At 43.0% G+C, this 18,678-nt stretch overlaps 2 protein-coding genes and 1 non-coding gene across 4 annotated transcripts; all 3 read left to right on the plus strand.

Annotated features, from left to right (window-relative positions):
• The first annotated feature begins 4,757 nt into the window (after positions 1-4,757).
• Positions 4,758-7,695, plus strand: nrm (nurim). The gene is made up of 4 exons (XM_030120821.1): positions 4,758-4,973; positions 6,167-6,360; positions 6,441-6,617; positions 6,951-7,695. The coding sequence occupies exons 1-4, from the start codon at positions 4,823-4,825 to the stop codon at positions 7,269-7,271; spliced, it is 843 nt and encodes a 280-aa protein (XP_029976681.1). The 5' UTR covers positions 4,758-4,822; the 3' UTR covers positions 7,272-7,695.
• On the plus strand, positions 5,210-5,282 carry trnak-cuu (transfer RNA lysine (anticodon CUU)). Its single transcript has one exon. It is a non-coding gene; the product is annotated as a tRNA-Lys (tRNA).
• Positions 7,696-8,835: 1,140 nt separating the features above from the next.
• ppp1r18 (protein phosphatase 1, regulatory subunit 18) lies at positions 8,836-18,268 on the plus strand. Of its 2 annotated transcripts, none has more exons than XM_030120461.1 (4): positions 8,836-9,166; positions 9,420-13,345; positions 16,189-16,488; positions 17,735-18,268. In XM_030120461.1, exons 2-3 carry the CDS (start codon positions 9,485-9,487, stop codon positions 16,444-16,446), a joined length of 4,119 nt encoding a protein of 1,372 aa, XP_029976321.1. In that variant the 5' UTR covers positions 8,836-9,166; positions 9,420-9,484; the 3' UTR covers positions 16,447-16,488; positions 17,735-18,268. The 2 variants fall into 2 exon arrangements, with proteins under 2 accessions (XP_029976321.1, XP_029976322.1); XM_030120462.1 differs by having other exon boundaries at positions 16,189-16,408.
• Positions 18,269-18,678: the final 410 nt, after the last annotated feature.

Consider the following 18,678-nt stretch of genomic DNA (forward strand, 5'->3'; position numbering starts at 1 on the left):
ATAAGGGGTGACAAACATAAGTCTGCATAAATAAAGCTGAGTTGAGTTGAGTAAGAATTCTAAAACAAGATCTAGACAATAACTCAGCAAAAAAAAAAAAAAAAAAAAAACACAGAGAGAAAGATCTGAAGCAGAGTTGGTAAAATGCCAGATATTGTCCTGGTGAGTAGAAAATATGAATACAAACAAGCTTTGAAATAATGATTTGCTAGAGATATATTAATTTACTCAGCAATCAGTCCTGATGTTGGGAATCAACCAATGATGCAAGAAAAAGTCCACAATTGATTCCAGTGAGGAAATGAATGTAGACATCTGTGTTTAAAAATTAAGTAATCTAATCAACCATATATACCATGGAGCTAATAGAGCAACAGTAATACAAAAAAACCCCCAAAACAGTCAGGAAAAAAAATAAGATTTGAAGAATTAAGACCTAATGTACTCAACAAGGACTCAACAATAATAATAATAATAATAATAATAATAAACTTTATTTGTATAGCACCTTTCGCAGATAAAATCACAAAGTGCTTCACAGTGCAAAAAACAAAAATAAAAACAATATAAAAATAAACGTGATAAGAACAGACAGCCAATCAATCGCATCAGAAACGTCCAGTCAACTAAAAGCCCGATTAAATAAAAGCGTCTTCAGCTACTTTTTAAAGGAGTCAAAGGAGTCAACAATCTGAACCTGGCCTCAAAACAACCACAGTCAGCGGCAAAGATAGGACAAGATATTTGAAATATGCATATTTAGTGGCAACCCGCTGTGCAAGACTGTTTCATTTCTGTGTGAGTGCATGGTTTTTCTAGCCCTTTGCTCAGGGGAGCCTTTGTTTCATAATCTGTGCTGGTAAAGCAGTCAGTGTACCAGAAACATGACATTTACATATGGAAGTGACCCACATAACAGACATTTCAGAGTTTGACAGAGTTCTTTCTGCTGCGCAGGGTTTAAATGCATGATGTAAAACAGATTTAAAGGTACACTTGATATTTTTAATTCATTTAAACTGTCAGATATATAGGACTATTCTTCATTCTGAGCACTTTAATTAAAAAATGGGCAGGTTGGTATGTGGATTATACCAACGTCTTCTTTGTGGAGGGGGTCAAGCCTTATCTGTCTGTTCAGACGGTCGTAAAACAGCCACTTATCTATCGCTTCTTTGATAAAATTCAACAGCCTGCTGTCCTAAAAATACACAGATAATGAACAAAACCTCTGCTCTCTTATCTCCGTGTCACCGCAGAAGAAAAGAAAGGAGGAGGGACGTTTATTGTGGTTACATCCACCCTAAAGAAGAGCCAGGCAAAACTGTAAAGCGTCTCTCTGTTGCCAGATTGGAGAATAAGAAATCTCATTGTCTGCAATATTTTCAATTATCAATTAGCAATTATCAGAAAATATTGTAGTGGAGACATTAACAAAAACATATGTCATCATATCTTTAAAAAAAAGTATAAAACTTAACAAGAAAACTATATAATTTGTTAATTCTTATGGAAATGAGGTAATGGTTCATTTGTCACTCTATACGTCATCATTTTAGTAAAACATCATCATCTTTAGTAAAGCACAGTCTGCAAAACTGGACAAACAAAAAAGGATTTGAAATAAAGAAAAAATAAAGAATAAAGGAAGGAGTGTTATGTAATAAATTAACATTATAAATGTCATACCTAATGTCAACCTAATTTGCGTATAAAGAATTGGCTCATTCAGCAAAAAGTTAAGAATTCAATATCAGCATTTCCTGTGTGAGAGTTTATGAGTCTCTTCAGGCCCGAGCTTGTCAGGCTGTCTGCCTCTGCGTCTCTCCAGCTGCCCTGCAGTATTGCTCAGTGATTTTAATCTCGATATCATCAGAACTGGACAGGAACTGACACTGAGGGCCAGTAAAACACAACTTACTCATGATTTATTCTGTCACTATGCAGGAAAGTAACAAAATCCAACAATCTTCTCGGTCAGCGGTGAGGAATTCTGGTCCTGGAGGGCCAAATTCCTGCACGGTTTCATGCATCCTTGCTTCAACATACCTGCTCAACCCACGCACACTTATCACTGAAAGAGTCAAACTCACTTTTGAGGCAAAGGCACTAACCACTACACCACCGTGCTGCAGAAAAATTAACATTTACAGGTCCTTGTAGGCATGCATGAGGCTCAGCATGCACACACCAAACACATCACGCACATACAAACTCTATTATCCACGCACATAACTTACTACACACACATACAAATCTGAATACGCACTGAGGAATCTCATTAATATGTTTACACACACCCATAATCCAATCAAGTTACACACATACCACTTCCAGCAGAAGAGATTTTACTACTTTAATAGTTTCACACAAGCACAAAAGCCCCTGATACTATTATTTACCCCATCAGCCGGCAGATAATGACGCTCACCTCAGGTAAACTCAGGCGTTCAGGAAATGATGCCACAATAAACAGCTCAAACCTCAGAGGGATTAGATTGATTCGGCCCATTAAATCATAAATTAACAGGTTTCGTGTGGATATGTTTTTTTGCTCTCGTGGGAAATTAAAGTGTGAAGAGATAAGAGCTTCTGTATTACTCACACCTTCACGGAGTCCTCCAAAGGTCAGAGGCAGACAGATGGAGGCTCGGCCCCCCGCGTCGCTGTAAACTCAACGCCCGACCTCAGCTGTCAGAGATGTTTTCTTAACGCGTTCTACTTCTGCTACTCCTCATCACACAGGGCCACTTCGCAGGGTCTGTATCTACATGACTCCATTTTATAATGGAGGGGTGCAAGTGTTTAAGTTAGAGGGCAACTAAAGTGATAAAACACAAAGGAGGCCTCTTTATTTCAACGACTGAATGGAAATTTGATTGTAATCTTTCAGTTGGTGAAAGCATCTAAGGGCTAATCATATCACTTCTTCTTTTTTCATTTCTCAAAATTAATATTAGCTTGGAAATACCCCCGTTAGTTACTTTGCTGCTCTAAATTTGCCTCTGCTCAGTGTGGTTAATAAGCTATTCGACAGAATCTTCAGTAGCTCCATTGGTACAACACAACAATTCTACTTTAACACGTAGTTTAACATTATCTCAGGTTTTCTTTTTAACAGTGGAAATACTGAAATATCCTTCAGACTGACATCAAGTCTATATCAAGTATATCAAGTAAGTCTATATCTATACTTCCTGTTCAAATTACCTTCAAGCGTGCGTTTCGTTTCCTTTAAAAAACATACAATGTTTGGTGGATGCCTTACTCAGTGATTGAGATCTTTTAAAACAAGGTCAAACATGAGCAACTTTCCATTTACATATATGTTTCTCGTTCTATAAGAGGAGATAAATCATTCTAACCATAATCACACACTTTGGGTTTGACCTTTCTATATTACCTTTGCATGTTCCACTTTCCTCCAACAGTCCATGAACATGTGTTTCAGGCTAAATAGTGAATCCAGCAACAATTAGATGTGAATGTGGTTCTTCTGTGTTTGTACTATATTCATTGTTCTCTGACACTGTCACTCAGACTCGAGTGGGCTGTCTTGCAGTTTCATTCCCCCATCATGCCTTGCTCTAAGGTCCTGGAGAATACCTGCGAATGGGCGAATGTGAATAATCATGTAAAGTAGTTTGTGTCGACTGCGTGGATCTGTGAATGACACACCTTTTGGTTCACAGTGAAGAAAGAAAAGAAAAAAAAACACAGGCAGACTAGACAGGAGACACGTTACACCCACATGACCTCATGTTTCAGTCTGTGTGGTTTCAGGCTCCTCAGGGTGCTGTCTCCATGATGTGATGCCATCTGAGGACACCTTCATTTAAATTCACAATCGTCTTTATTTCTCTGCAAATTAATTATCAAAATATTTTTTGGACTGATCTTTATAAAAACGTTGCCATATTCCAGGGTCAACCGAGTCAATTTGAATAACAGCCTTTAACAGAAATTATCATGTAGAGTGCTGTAAGGGTGAAGGAGAGCCCATTTTAACCCAAGGCAAGAACTCAGTGTTTGTGATTTTGTTGAGTTTTGCACATTTTTTTTTTAATCCTAAATAGATTCACATCTGATAATCCAACACACTGCACTTCACTTTCTCATTTTTCATCTTTTTGGTTTAAATGTTGTTGCATTGCGAGAGTTTCTCCTCAAAACCTTTACATAAACATAAATACCAGTTTTAATTTCTTAGTCGGGGGCAAAGTCCCCATTCACACACACACACACACACACACACATGTCCGCGTCAAATTTCTCTTTACTTGTCGTCTGATTCTAGAAAATGAATATACTTTAAGTATTAATGCAAATCTATCAGCTGGCCATCTTTCTTGTATTAGGTTGGAATTACAAGTCATTGCAACTTGCCCATTGGATAGTTTTTATGCTGAATACTTCCCACTGCATGCAGGATTTGAACCTGCACACTCATCTCGTGGATCCATTGATTTTATATGATGCTTTGACTTCTAAATTCCAAGATAATTACCTGTCAATTGCAAATTGTTGATGTGACAGAAACGTGCCATTATGTGGGGCATTTTCTCTCTTTTTTTTTTTTTTTTTTTTTTGCACAGTTTTTAAAATAATTTATGCATCAAATTAGTTTTAATGCTCTTATTCTCTGTATGGACCTTATTTTTCAAGGTCACGCTAATTTGGTTGTATATGATCACCTGAATTCTTTGCTCGTGCTCTGGCTTGTTGCGGCATGCCGCAGCGCCACCGTGCGTCCGCACGTGGCACCGCCGAAAAAAAAAAGTTTCCTCCCGGAACTGTAAATGAAGATAAAAAGCTGATTGAAATGGCGTCAGTCACGGTCCGTGGCTGGGCGCTTTGCACCGTGTCTCTACTCAACTTTGCGTTTGTCTTCATATCCGGGGTGGACTTCATTCGGTTTTTGTCGTTTCGAGCCATTTACCACAACATCACCGGAGAGACGACTCTGTGTCAAGGTAGGAGCTGGAGCGGAGCGGGCAGGCGGGCAGGAGAGTTAGCTCAACTTTACTGAGCTGCCAGTGCAGCAGGGAGAAGAGTCGCTGCCTCCAGCAAACACGTGTTTTGTCTGAAAACATACTTATGATGTTTATTCTGCACATATTAACGCGAGACTCTATGGAGACTATCGCCTTACGGCCACACTCATGGTCAACTGGGTTAGATTACCGCTCTTATGTTGCGTGTCGTCATCGCCCGGCTAGCTCAGTCGGTAGAGCATGAGACTCTTAATCTCAGGGTCGTGGGTTCGAGCCCCACGTTGGGCGAAGCAATGTTTTCTACTTTTTTGAGATAGAAGCAATAGATTATTAATGTAGTACATAACATATGCAAATTGAATAACAGGTTTTGTTTGCTTTAAATATGTTTTGATATATGGTCTCATTATAGTCCAACACTGTCTGCTCTTCACCTATTGTTACAGGTGTGTGTGAATAGAAAGAAGTATGGAGGTGGCTTGCACATCAGGACATCGGTTTAGCTTCGGCTGAAGTTGCTTCAGTTAGTTTGGAGTGAAATGTTGGTGCACATGATATATCGGTCTCATGGAGACGATTAGTTATTTTTAAAATCTGGCCCCAGCAAGGCATTTAAGAACTGCAAACCCTGGAACAGACTGCAGTAAGCAGCCTTTTATTGTGGCAACAACAGCAGATGAAGTGGGAAAAAAAGAAAGAAAGGAAAAAGTTCTTCCTGCTTGTTTTAAACATTATAGGGCTTCATGGGCTTTGACATGCAAGAATAAATAAAATACATAAACTCCATGTGTTGGTACACTGTGCTTCCATTGCTACTATTTTTTGTCCTTGAATTTTGTCCCATCTTTTTCCTACCAGGTATGAAATAATTACATCTTAATTACTTTTTTGCTCTATTTTTATTCACTAATTCGTCACAAAATTCCTCCAGATTTGCACATCTTCACAGTTCATCGTAGTTTAGTCAGTATTTTCTGATATATTCCATATGTTGAGATCACAACAATAATACATTTATAGGATTTTGTTGATCCTGACATGAAACTATTTCCTCTGTTTTTGTCTTTTTTCTCTCTTGCTTGATCTGGATCCAAACACTCAGCATGTCCCCATCTCTTCTCCAGTCAGATGTCTACCCAGGCTTTTCCAGTGACCTTTCTGCTCTGTTGCAGACTCCGTGCCGTGGTCGGAGGCCCTGCGGGACAGCTCCGTCCTCGGGTCTCTGCTGGTGGATGCAGGACTGCTGGCTCTCTTCATAGTCCAGCACAGCCTGCTGGCATGGCCTCCTGTCAAGCAGGCTCTGGAGTCGGTGCTGGGAGCCCTGAACAGAACAGTATACTGCTTCACTACTGCACTGGCCCTCCAGGTAGAGCAGCACACAGTTTCTTATGTTATGTGTTAAAAAGGTTCACTCTGCATTGTCGATCCTCTCCTTCCTGTGTACAGATCTTGATGCATTATTGGCAGCCTGTGACCGGCGCCCCCTGTCTGTGGTCAGTGCGTCAGGCACCGTGGAGCATCTGGTTCCCCCTGCTCTGTTTCACGCTGCACTTCCTCTGCTGGGCCATCATCTGCAGCATCCTCATGATCTTCGATTACCCGGAGCTGCTGGGAATCAAGCAGGTACGTTTTTGCTTTTGCTTCCAGTGATCAGAGATGCTGAAGAAAACAGTACCTGTGTGTTTTCCTGTCGTTTCATCGTATTTGTTATTCAAGTGCAAGAGTTGCAATATAGCACAAAAAAGAGAATCGTAATGGTTGCAGAGCATCAGCTGGAGAACACAGGGATTTCTTATTCGTGCATTTAACACAAGGTGGAGAAAAGGAGAGATAAGCAAGAAGAAGAAGAAAAAAGATGATTATTTTTCTAATATTTCAACAAGAGGCTGAGGTAACTTCTAGTACAATTTGACCAGCTTGCCCTCAGTGACCTTCCCTCACCGTCTGCTCCCTCAGCTGTATTACGAGTGTCTGGGTTTGGGGGATCCACTGTCCCACAAGTCTGCGGGGGCCCAGCGCCTGCTGGCTCACCTGCGCCACCCGGTGTGCCTGGAGCTGGCCGTGGTGCTGTGGCTGCTCCCGGCTTTATCCCTGGACAGGCTGCTGCTGGCGGCCACGCTCTCCGCCTACCTGGCCCTGGCACACTCTCTGGACAAACAGGATTTAACCTACCTGTGTGTGCAGCTTAGCAGCAAGATGCAGCTCTTCGCTGAGCCACACCGAGGCAGCACAGACGCCACGGAGAGCCGAGAGGGCGACAGCCGAAAGGAGAAGTGAGGGGGCCAGGTCGTCCTGCTGCTGTAGTCTGCGGGTTTTACAAAACACTGACTTCAGGAGGGTTTCTAATGTCTATTAGAATATTCACTGTTTTGTTTTTTTGTGCATACTTAACAGGCTGCTACTTTCTACCGTGACACTGTGTTAGTCCCATTTTAAAGTTACTGAGATTTCTCTGTATTGTTGACGGTTTGATCATATGAATGTGCATTTTCTACACTTTTTTTTATCTGAGCAATGACAATGATGAATTAGGATTTATCTTGCTCAGTGATTCAGGTAGCTAATTTTATAGCGGAGCTCAAAAGCAGGACTGCCAGGGGAAAATGTACAATTAGTTTTTAACTTAAAGTACTGTCATGTTTTATTTTCACAGTGTAATTACAGCTAGAGCTTTGAGTGTTTTTAAGACCTGGTGAAATGAAAATAAAAGATGGAAATCTTTCTTTTTGTTGTTTGTGTCTTGTATGTTGTTCATCATCTTAAACAGAGTCGGTGTATTTCAGTTTTATTTTGTTGTGTAGATGCAGATGTGAGGTAGTGTGAAGTAAACATTATAACGTATAACATTGAATGTCCAGTGAACCAAACCTGATGATAACACTTTATTAGTGGTTTCTTAACCAAGAAGATGTATTGATCAGTGATCACTTATATTCCCAGTACATTTGTTGACACTCATTGTGTTCATTTGTAACTTGGAGGCGAAAACTTCCCTTTTCTCAGTGGAAATTGGGCATTTGATTGTGGTCAAACTGAGAACTATTCTCTGGTAAAGTGAGAAGTTTCAAATATTTCCTCGTAAAAGGTCTGGTGTCAGCTGACATGGCAACATTTTTTGAGAAAGTTGAGAAATGTACTTACAGAAGTAAGTTTTTTTCATCTTCTATTTTTTTCTTTCCTTTTTTTTTAGTTAGTAAAGCAGTGGTGACCATGATGTTGCATGTTTGTCCTGTGAATCCTGTAAACTGGGAAATGGGAGTTTTCCAACCGATTAATATATCAGTGCCCAGCATGAAAAACCTGTATCTGTGGGTCTCATCTTGTTTTTTTAAATCAAATTTCCTGAAAGCAAACATGTTTTTAGAATAAAAATCCCAAATCAAATTCCGGGTTAAAACTCTGGAATTGTTTTGACATTTAAAAAAAAATATAACCCAAGTTGATGCTGGAGCTTTTTATTTTGATATTCTACAATGACCTACTTGCTCTTCATTGCTGGAACTTTTCGGCCATCTGCTTCACATGAGTGTTCCTCCAAGGATGTTTTAATTTCAGAGAGAATTTCCCCCTCTGCTTAAGAAAGGAAACGGTTCCCAAATCTGCAGGGTTTTTTTTTTTTTTTATATTAACAAAATAGTATTTTTTCAGGTTTTGCTTGGTGGTCCTTGTGCACTTTTAATTCCGTGTCCACATGATGGAGGCTGAACCCTCTGTGTCAGGTAAACTGCGCGCCTCCGCCTCTTCTCCAATTATCTCTGCGGGACGCGGGGATGAGACGGAGGAAGAGGAGGAGGGAGGAAGGGGAGGTTGTTGGCCGGGCAGACGGCCACGTACTTTAAACGCCTTTTCTTAGGTCCGACAATATGGTGTGTGCCACTAAACTCTCCAGAGGGAATTGAATGTAATTATCGGATTAGAGACCGCGGCTCTGAAGCTGGAAATATTTACTAGCATACAGACGGACGGAGTTGTTTTTGCGCTCCGATGGACGGCCGGGTCCCTGGATATGATTTGACGGCGTTTTTGAAGCCCTCCTTTTTGACGGCATAGATTAATCTGCGCGTTCCCGCCGGAGGAGATTTTCCCGTCGTGCAGCGGAGCGCTTGACGCACGAGTGGAGATGTGAAGTGGAGGTGGACACGGGCGTATTTTTGGAACGACTGGAAGTTTTGGTAGGTGAAGCTGAAAGTTTTTTTTCCTTCTTTCTCATTAGTAATAGAGAAAAGAAGAAAGGATGTTGTCACAATTATTGTGCGTAAAAGATTTATCTCAAGACCTCAACTGCAGGTTAAGTAGATAAATCAACGGTGTAAGCGGGGATTCACTATTAAACGAACTGCAAACATGCGAATGAGTGTACTTTATGTCATGTTTATTCATCGGGACTGTAACAGAAAACTGATTTTATTGCCTCTTTTGTTGCAGAAAGTTGCCAGGAGCTCCGAAGAGGGCCAGGACTGTCTTGTACGAAAGCGAGCACCTTTTCTGTTATGTCTGTCTCCTCTCTGCCGGAATGGAAGCAACTCCTTCTGGAGAGAAAGAGGAGAGAGGAGGAGGAGCGAGACAGGAGAGAAAAAGAAGAGGAGCAAAAGTTTGCCAGCATGCCTGCTTGGAAGCGTGGGATCATCCAGCGGAGGAAGGCCAAGCAGGAGAGTTTGGGTGACAGGGAGAGGGAGAGGGACGTCTGTCTGCTGCAGGTGGATGTCAGATCTCCCTCCGATGGCCTGAGTGACACTGACAGCTCTGTAACTGTTAATCTGGGAAGCGAGCCATCGCTCAGTCCAGATCCCGGGCTTTGGCTCGACGCAGAGCCCAAACTAGTGAGTCAGGTGTCTGCGGAGACGATTGTCCCAGTGCATGAAAACCCATTTATTCGCACGCAGAGTGTGTGGCGGAAAGGCAGGGATGGGGAAGTAGGGAATGAGCCAGAAGTGAAAGACAAGGAGCGAGACAAGCTGAGCCCCAGGGCTCAGGATGGAGAACCAGTGAGAGGACGTGATATAGAGCTGAAAATAGAAAGGTTTAGGGATTTGAGTGAAGGAAGAGAAAAAGAGAGGAGCAGGGACAGGAGTCAGGGAAGAGAGCACAGCAGGGAGAGATGTGAGAAAGACAAGAGCCAGTGGAAAGAGTCTGTTAAGGGTGCAGTGAAGGACCAGGAATTCCTTAAAGTCAGAAAAGACCCAGAGGAAAAAGATGCCCAACAACAGCCTGCTCTGTATTCCCCCCTCGGACCTTGTCTGAGGACCATCCGAGCTGACAACATCATCATCATTGAGCAGGACAGAAAGGGCAGTGACGAGAGGAGAGCTCGATGGAGGGAAGCTGAGAGGGAGAGGGAAAGGACCGAGGAGGAGCATCAGGGAAAGAGAGGGATGAAGATGGACCTGAGGGAGATCCTGGCTGGTGGAGGAAGTGTCACCGAGATCCGAGCCTCCGAGGTTTTGATCATAAAACCCTCGGCCAGCCCCGAAGACATGAGCGCAGGAGGCAAAGGGAGAGAGGAGGGAGAGATGAAGTGCAGTGGAGACGCAAGGAGGGAGAGTGGAGGCAGGGAGGTGAGGACTGACGTGTCCTGGCTGAAGGAGAAAGAGAAAGAAAGACCGTGGGGCCAGGCAACAGTTATTAATAAAGATGACAGGAAGGACAGTTTGGAGGATAATGTGTTCATCGAAAGAGGAGGGAGGGTCAGCCAGCTGCTGAGTAAATTTGGACACTACCCCAAGCCTCCATCTCGATCCAAGAGCTCTGATAACTTCCTGCAGCCAGGGAGCTGTAAATACTTAGATCAAGATGAGCAAGAGTATGAGGAGATGAAGGCAGATGGAAAAAATACACAGTTGAAAGGTGTTCCCAAACGCTCATTCAGCTTTTCTGACCGCGTCATCAGCGCGAAGGAGAACGGCGTAGATGATGAAGGGTCTTGCGAGAGGAGAATACGCGAGAGAACACATTCAGAGCGGAGCGTGACATCGTGGGAAGACACGACTTCCCCCAAGAAGGAAACCACAGCAAAGATTAAGCTTGGATGTGCTCGGCTTCTAGATAAAGACCGCTTTGGGAAGTACAGAGATGTAAAAACTGACAATGAGAAGAGGAGAGGTGAGGCTGAATCTTGCTTCCAGCATAGAAATGAAGCTAAGAAAGTTGATGTTATTGATAAGAGGGCAGCCGAGAAGGCAGTGGATGCAGATGGAGACAAGGGGTTTACGGTGGCATCTGTTAAAAACACAGAGGGAATATCGTTTGCTAGAAGAGTCCCGATCAGGCAGGATGTTCGAGCAAGAGCAGAGAGAGAACCAAAAGGTTTACCAAGTGAGAAGAGCGTTGAGAGGGCGCAGAGTGCAGAGAAAGCCGATGCTCAACCTTGCGATGCAGCTGAATGTGAACCTGAAGGCAGCATTCTAACTGAACGTAGTCATGTCAGTACTGCTTCTACAGAGTCGCTCAGCGCATGCCCCGCTACAGAAAGTCTCTGCAGCCATGATTCAGCGTTCACAGAGTGCTCCAGTTTGCCCTGCACAGTGACCCCACAAAAAAGGCCAGACTGGGGTACAGCGGGATCACGGGGAGCTTACCTGGCTCACTGTGTTTTGTCCCAGCACACAGAGGAGCTTATAAGTAAAATAGAAAAAATAGGCGATACAACAGTTTATAACAGTGAGAGGGGTTATAAGCCTGCTCAAGAAATGACCAAACAGGAGGGACTGACAGGAGGCCAAGGCAGTTCTGAGAACCTGGTACATGATGTAACCCCAAGATCTCCAAAGAAAATGGCAGCAATCGGAGCATCGCCAGGCCCTCTGGAGATTCAGATCCCCAGGACTGTGTTTTATGTGGCAGAGGAAATGGTGGACAGAAAGAAAACAAACGAGGGGCAAGATCGGGAAGGAGGGCAAGGGGTGGAAAGGAGGGACAGCTGGAGGATTGGAAAACCTTTGAGCCGCATCGAGTCACTACGAGAAAAGATCCGTCAGAGGGAACTGGAAAAGCTACGACAGAGAGATCCTGAGGATGGAGATGGGAGCAAGGCTGCTGCAGACATCGACAACGCTCAAACAGATGTGGACAGGTGCGAGGAGAGGGGAAACGAGAAAGAGAAAGAGTGGGAGGCTGCATGCGGGCAGGTTGAAACAGAGGAAGATGCAGCGTCGCAGACATCCGCGGCAACATTTGACGTCACTCAGGAAGCTGGCGTGTTGAAAACCTGCCCTCAGCTTCCTGTTTCTGTCGCACACACACAAGCAGCCAGAGGAGAGGAACCAACAAGCAACACTGCTGCCTCTGAAGTTACCTCTGACAGCTTCGATGGCTCCGAGGATGAAGACGACCCTCTGAAACATGTAGAGGAGCAGCTCAGGCGCCACAGGGGCAGACACAGGAACAGTAAAGACGACCAGGAGGAGGAAGGGAAGGGGCTCTTCGAGGACGAAGAGGTAGAGGAGTACACATCCCCTCTGGATCCTACACAGACTCTCTCCCCTTCACCGCCACATCCAAACTCCCTCGCAGCCATGAGTCGAATCTACAACTTGGAAACGGTGGGTTCAAGGTCGGGCTTATATCTGAGGGAGAGGGCGGTGGACATCTCGTCCTCCGTACAACTCGTGAAAGTGAAGCCACTTGTGTCCAACTCGCAACAGGGCGACGGCCTGGCGTTTATCAGTGACGATGTTTGTGGGGTTCAGACGATACAGCGACAGATAGAGCAGTTTCAGTTAAAGGAGCAGGAGGCGCTGAAATCATGTATGTCACCTAAGAAAGAGGTGAAAGGACAGCCGAGCTCTAGAGGACTGTTGAAGCACCAAGTAAAAGATGATGCAAAAGCCCAGGAGAAAGATGTGGAAACTCCTGAACTCAACTCCAGAGTGTCTCCTCAGCGTGTTTGTTCTCCAACATCTCATCTCAAACAAACTACGACCACCACTCAGTCCTTTCTCAGGAGCCAGTCCCCAGATAACTCCCTGAAACCTACAGACTGCGCCCCGACCCCGGCTCCGTCTCCGAGTTCACCGTCCCCTACCCCCTCCCCCAGCATCTCTCCATCACCCACCCCATCGCCCGTGCCCTTCTCCATCAAGAGCGCCTCTGGGGGTCCAGTGAAGAGAGGCGCCACCGTGACGATCACCCCGAAAAAACCTGCCGCAGCAGGAGGGGTAACAGGGTCCTCAGCACGGTCGGCGGCAGCAGGGACCAACTCTGCAAAGACCTCGTCGCAACAGACTCAGACGACCCCCGCTGCAACCGAGTCTGGGAAAAAGAAATACCCCACAGCAGAGGAAATTGAGGTGATCGGCGGATATCAGAATCTGGAAAAGTCCTGTCTGGTCAAGAAAGGAGGGACACCAAAAAGGGTGAGTAGGAACTGCTGAGTGTTTAGTTTTACTTTCATTTGCAAATTGTGACACCAAAAAGCAGATTTCTGAATCAAGTCTGAAATTATCACGGTCCAAAAAAATCTCCTACATTGTGATGAAAGCAGATTTGTAAAATTCAGCACCTGGTGTCACCTGCCTGATGGGCCTACGCCGCGAAGCAGAATCCCCTTTCACTGCGAGAACATCCCTTTTGATTGAGGAGTACGATAACAGAGGCTGAGTTAAGCCAGTTAAAGCCTTATCAAGCACGACATCTTGATTCTGAGCCATAAAATCCAGGAGTGAGCTCCTCTGCCATTCTCCTCTACTGTCTAATTCTGTTCAGACTTTTGACTTTTAACTCTTTAACTCTGACCCACACATCTTTTAGGTAAAGCTAAACTTGTGTTTGTTTTATTTTATTATCAAGAAAGGCAAAATCAAATGACAGAATGATGTAGTCCTTGTTGGTTTGTGTTCATTGCTAGGTCTCAGTTTGAAGCTTTGTAGGAAAAGACAGTGTTTCAGGTTTTGATGGATGCAGACAGACAGATGTTTCTCTTCCCTCCTCTGATCTCTGGTATCTGTATGATATAGACGGCCCTGCTGATATTTACAGTAACTCAGTGCTGATTTACAACACATTTGAGTCTCGCTGAGGTCAAACTTTATGCTTCACTTCCTGTTTCTGGTTTGTGAAGAGCTTTCTTAAACCAGTTTGATCATTAATTTGAAAAGAGCAGTTATGTATCCAAGCGAGAGATTTTCTCCCAAACAAAAATAAACTTTTCAACCTCCTGTTAGAGTAAAATTACACTTTATTAATGACTGTTTTGTTTGTTTTGTTGTTGAAAAGAAGTTAAACTGCTGGTGATTTCCTCTCGGTGCGTATCTGAGTCAGTGACAGACTGCTTCCTTGTTCCATCGCACCAAATTTTCCTCTTTCTGTCGAGTCAGCCCTCACCGCCTCTCAGACAAATCTCTCTTTGTGTCTTTCTGGGGGCTTTGGCTGTTAGATCCAAGTCTTGGCAGATAGTTTTTGACCACTCTGACCTTCCACTGTATGGGCACTGACAGCAGGCCCCCAACCCTTTGTTCTAATGTGGGTGAGATGGAACAAAGAGGAAGACCAACAGTGCTGGACAGGGATCAGAAGTGCACAAAGATAACATTGCAGTTTTGACACTTATTCTGAGTGGATTTTAGTGTATTTGCACTGTAGATATCCTTTGTCTCCATGTCTCTACTTACTTCTCCTTTCAACCATGTGCACTTCCTTTAAACAAGAGGCAGCGATCCGCTCGGAGGAAGTGACGCGATCTCCCCTTTTTAATTTCTTCAATGCAACTTAGACGCTGAACTGTTACAGAACCATCTGATTCACAGGACTCAGTAGCAATGAAAGAAACTCCATCTCCAAAGGTCATTACTTCAGTTTGTAGTTAAAACAATAATCATTTCTATAAATACGTAGCTCTTGGGTAATCCCTTTTCCCACCTCTGGGATTACAGTCATGTAGCTGTGCTTTTTCTCTGTCTGTAAGCACACTAAGTGACCACTGAGTGATTCTCTGACCACCTGTTGCTCTCACGTTGTTGCCCTTCAGACGCTTGACGTCAGGCCTCCTTCCCTCCCCCCTCTGAACCACACCATCGGTTCACAATGGGGGGTGACCTGCTTGTGCCTCCTCCTCCTCCTGTCTTCAATGTTCTCATCACGTATATGGGATTTAAGTTTCATAGAGGCTTAATTCAGACTGTTGAAAACCAATTCTACAACAGATCTTCTTCTTTTACATGAAACTCATGGTTCTGCTGGACATCTGTTTCAAAAGTATGACTTTGTTGGTGTTAAATTAGACCTTAAAATTCCTCTCGACTTCTCTTCCCAACATGGGAGAACTCGGCATGGCCGTTCTGAAGACGGGAGGTCAAATGTTAGCTGGTAAAGTTGCTTCTTTCGCTCGCTGTTTCTCTTCCTGTTCGACACTTCTGCTGTCCTGCTGGGTTAATCAGGTTCAAGGAGGGAGGATTAGCCTTCTGCGCCTCATGGTGATTCGGCCGTGTCTCTCTAATGCAGAGCTATTTATCTGCGCTCCTCCCGCAGACGGCCACTGACAGGGCAAAGCTCCTCGGTGCACTGTGAATGCACCTCCGGGTGTGTTTACTACTTGTCTGAAGCCTGAGCTGCTGTTATTATAAGACGCGCTGTGGATGTGTCGCTGTTTCCTGTCAGCTTTAGGATATCTGTTTACACAACACTGACTGCAGAGTAAACACACTCAGACAAAATGATAACACCACACGGCCTCATTCTCCTTTTCGGTGTTTAAGGAGACGTTGGAAAACCATAGCTTGTGTTTGGTTTTCTGCTTCTGCTGCCAGAAACGCCTCGCAATCACCGATCAGTAAATACGCGAAGGGCTCAGTCGGTACAAAACGATCCATCGGGAACATTTCAGATATTTTAAGCCTGGTGCTGTCAGTCAACATTACACTGATGTGGTGCAAACACCTCACAGACACGGCCCAACGCTCGCCACTGCCTCTAGCATGTGTTCGCATGTTAACCATTCTAAGTCCAATATTTTACTCTCTCGAAGAATTTCTTTGCTTTTTTTGCTTGAAAACATTTAGTCTGATCTACTTGCATAAAAATAAATGGACCGGCTGAAGTAACCTAAAACTGAAATTTTGTCATTCACTTTTTTTTGTTTGGCTTTTTGAATTACTGCAAATCTTTAATAAAAAATCAGGCATAACTCCGCATATCGGCCATGATAATGTGAAGATATTTGTAGTGCTTTTAAAAAGTTCACACTCCTTTTCAAACTTTCCAGGGAAAGGTGTGTTTCGACGAGGACCAGCTGGAGCAGGTGTGTGAGTACCCATCCGAGACCTTCATGCTGGCGTTCAGCTCCCACCCTCAGGAGCAGCTGAGGATGGAGCGGCTGCAGGGCAGCGAGGCGCCGGAGGACGAAGCTGAAGCAGAAGGAGCAACAGTTGTGTTTAAGGGCCCGAAAAGTGTGGGGATCGCAACGGCTCCACGCCTCCGAGTGGGTCAGTGTCACCCCCTTCTCAAAAGACATAAAGTGTAGTGAGCCGCTTGGTAGCTTTGGATCTCACTCAGGGCATCAAAGGTTTGTTGTTTTTTTTTTTTTTTTTTTGTATTTTTTTGCTGTATATGTCACACTGCTGAAGAGAGCTGAGTGTCTGAAACTTTCTCTGGATGAAGCTGGTGACATGATCCTTCTTTCTTTCCTTTATCCCATTAAAAATCGCATTAAAAAAGAAAAAAAATAATGAAGTGACCCTTACAACAACGACTGGAGGCAATGAGGATAACACACAGATGTGTAGTTACTGTTGCACTAAAAACTCATCAGAAGATGTATTTCTTTAGTAAGAGGAAACATACTCCTAATTTGTCATGTTTAATGTAGGGGAAACATTGGCTAAAATATAATAATACCAAGATTTAAAATAATGCTAAATATTTAAAGAGAATCCATATCAATAAATCCTAATGAAAATAGATAATTAGTAATTGGTCTGCTGAACTACTTTAAACATTTAGAAATAATTGAAAACACAAAATTGCGGTAATAGAGTTTACAGGATTTGAGGTCTTTTTCGCCATTAAATTATTGAACCTGTTTAAATCTCTCCCAGCACAGCAATCAACAAGATGTATCCTCTGTGTAGTTATGCAATGTAAAATCTCTTTATATCCCCGTCCAAAAAACAAAAACTCAGATATTATTCTCAATACAACATGCTTTATTATGTCAAAAACAATCTAAAGATATGACTTATATTCCTGGATTTAGTTATTGACAGAAATTAAAGCTATTCTCTCTAGACAATCAGAATACAACAGTATAATAATAGTTTCCTTTTACACACAATTAAAACCAAGACATAAAAAGTTGACATGTCCAGGCGAAAGAAGACATTTTTTTCCAGCCCCAATCGGTACATATTTTCACTCACTTGCAGACAGGATAGTAGATTTTCTTTCAATGATATTTACTCTTGTTTCTTTCTCTGACCTGTGCACAGAACATTTTTCAGTGTCTAAGGAGTTTCAAATTTGAAATGAGGTCTATCGTTCCCATATAACTGACAAACAAGTTGGATTTCTTAATGATGACATCTTAGAGTCGTGACCAAGTGTAAGGAAATAAACAAAAGGAGGCAGAAATTTTCTTTTAAACAAAAAAGAGAATGGAAATTAAGGAAGATGATAAATAGCGAAGGTCATGTGGAATGGTATAGTTGCATTTATGTTTCTCACAGAGCTAGATGGCAAAAGCTAAAATGAAAGAGTATAAAAGGCCTAAACTCACCATATTTACCTCCTACCTCCATCTCTCTGTCTTACAGATGAGTCTTGTCCTCGATAGGAGCCAGTCGCCTTCACCAAAATTGCCCATGTGATGCGGTCACCACCATTGAACTGAACTAATGTGACTTTTATTGTTTTTTTTTTTTAATCCAAATATATTTGTTTAATCTAGCGTCAGGAGATGTACAGGTAACCTTGGCTCATGCAGTTTATTGAAAAAGACAGACGTGTTCACTGGGGGGAAAATCCTCATCCGGTTCTATATCAGGACACTCCAGGGGGCAGTTGTGAATGTATAGGTACGGTACGTACTCTCAGCTGTGCACTGCAGGGAAATGAAGGATCACTTGTCTATGCAATATCATAAAAGGGATCAGATTTTATTTTTTAGCTAATATATTTCATAGTTTCTTCTACTGTAATGTCTGTCAGCACTCAAAACCAACACAAACAAAGACTCAGTGATGTTTATATCATCTGGATTCATGTGCCTGCCGGATTTGCTCATACAGATGATACAAAGATCAGTCCAAGTGGGGTGTTTGATTTCTCTTATCTGGAGCCTTTTCAGGAAAATAAGCTTCATCTCAGCAGACGTTGTGTCGCAGGTTTGGAGTTTGGTGCAGTGTATGAGGCTGATGCACACGGACTAAAATAAAGGTCTTATTTTGTTATTTTGACATGTTGAATGTGGAGAGTGAGTGGAAGTTCTTGAAAGGAAGTAAAAGTCATTAACACAAAGAACAGCTAGTATCTTGTTTTCAGCTGTGTTACATTCCTCATGTTACATGTGCAGAATGTTTCTTGATTATGAATGAGCATTTGAATTGGTAACTGAATAAATAACAATTCCTGTAACACCCATTTTTTTTTTCTATGACAGTTGAAGAAGCTGGCTTCAAAAAAACGAAGATCAAATAAAAATTTTTTGTGAAAGCACCATTCTCTGATTTTTTTAAAAATGTTTTTCTGTCTTTGGTGA

Source organism: Salarias fasciatus, chromosome 22 (genome assembly GCF_902148845.1).
Source record: "Salarias fasciatus chromosome 22, fSalaFa1.1, whole genome shotgun sequence".
Taxonomy (NCBI): domain Eukaryota; kingdom Metazoa; phylum Chordata; class Actinopteri; order Blenniiformes; family Blenniidae; genus Salarias; species Salarias fasciatus.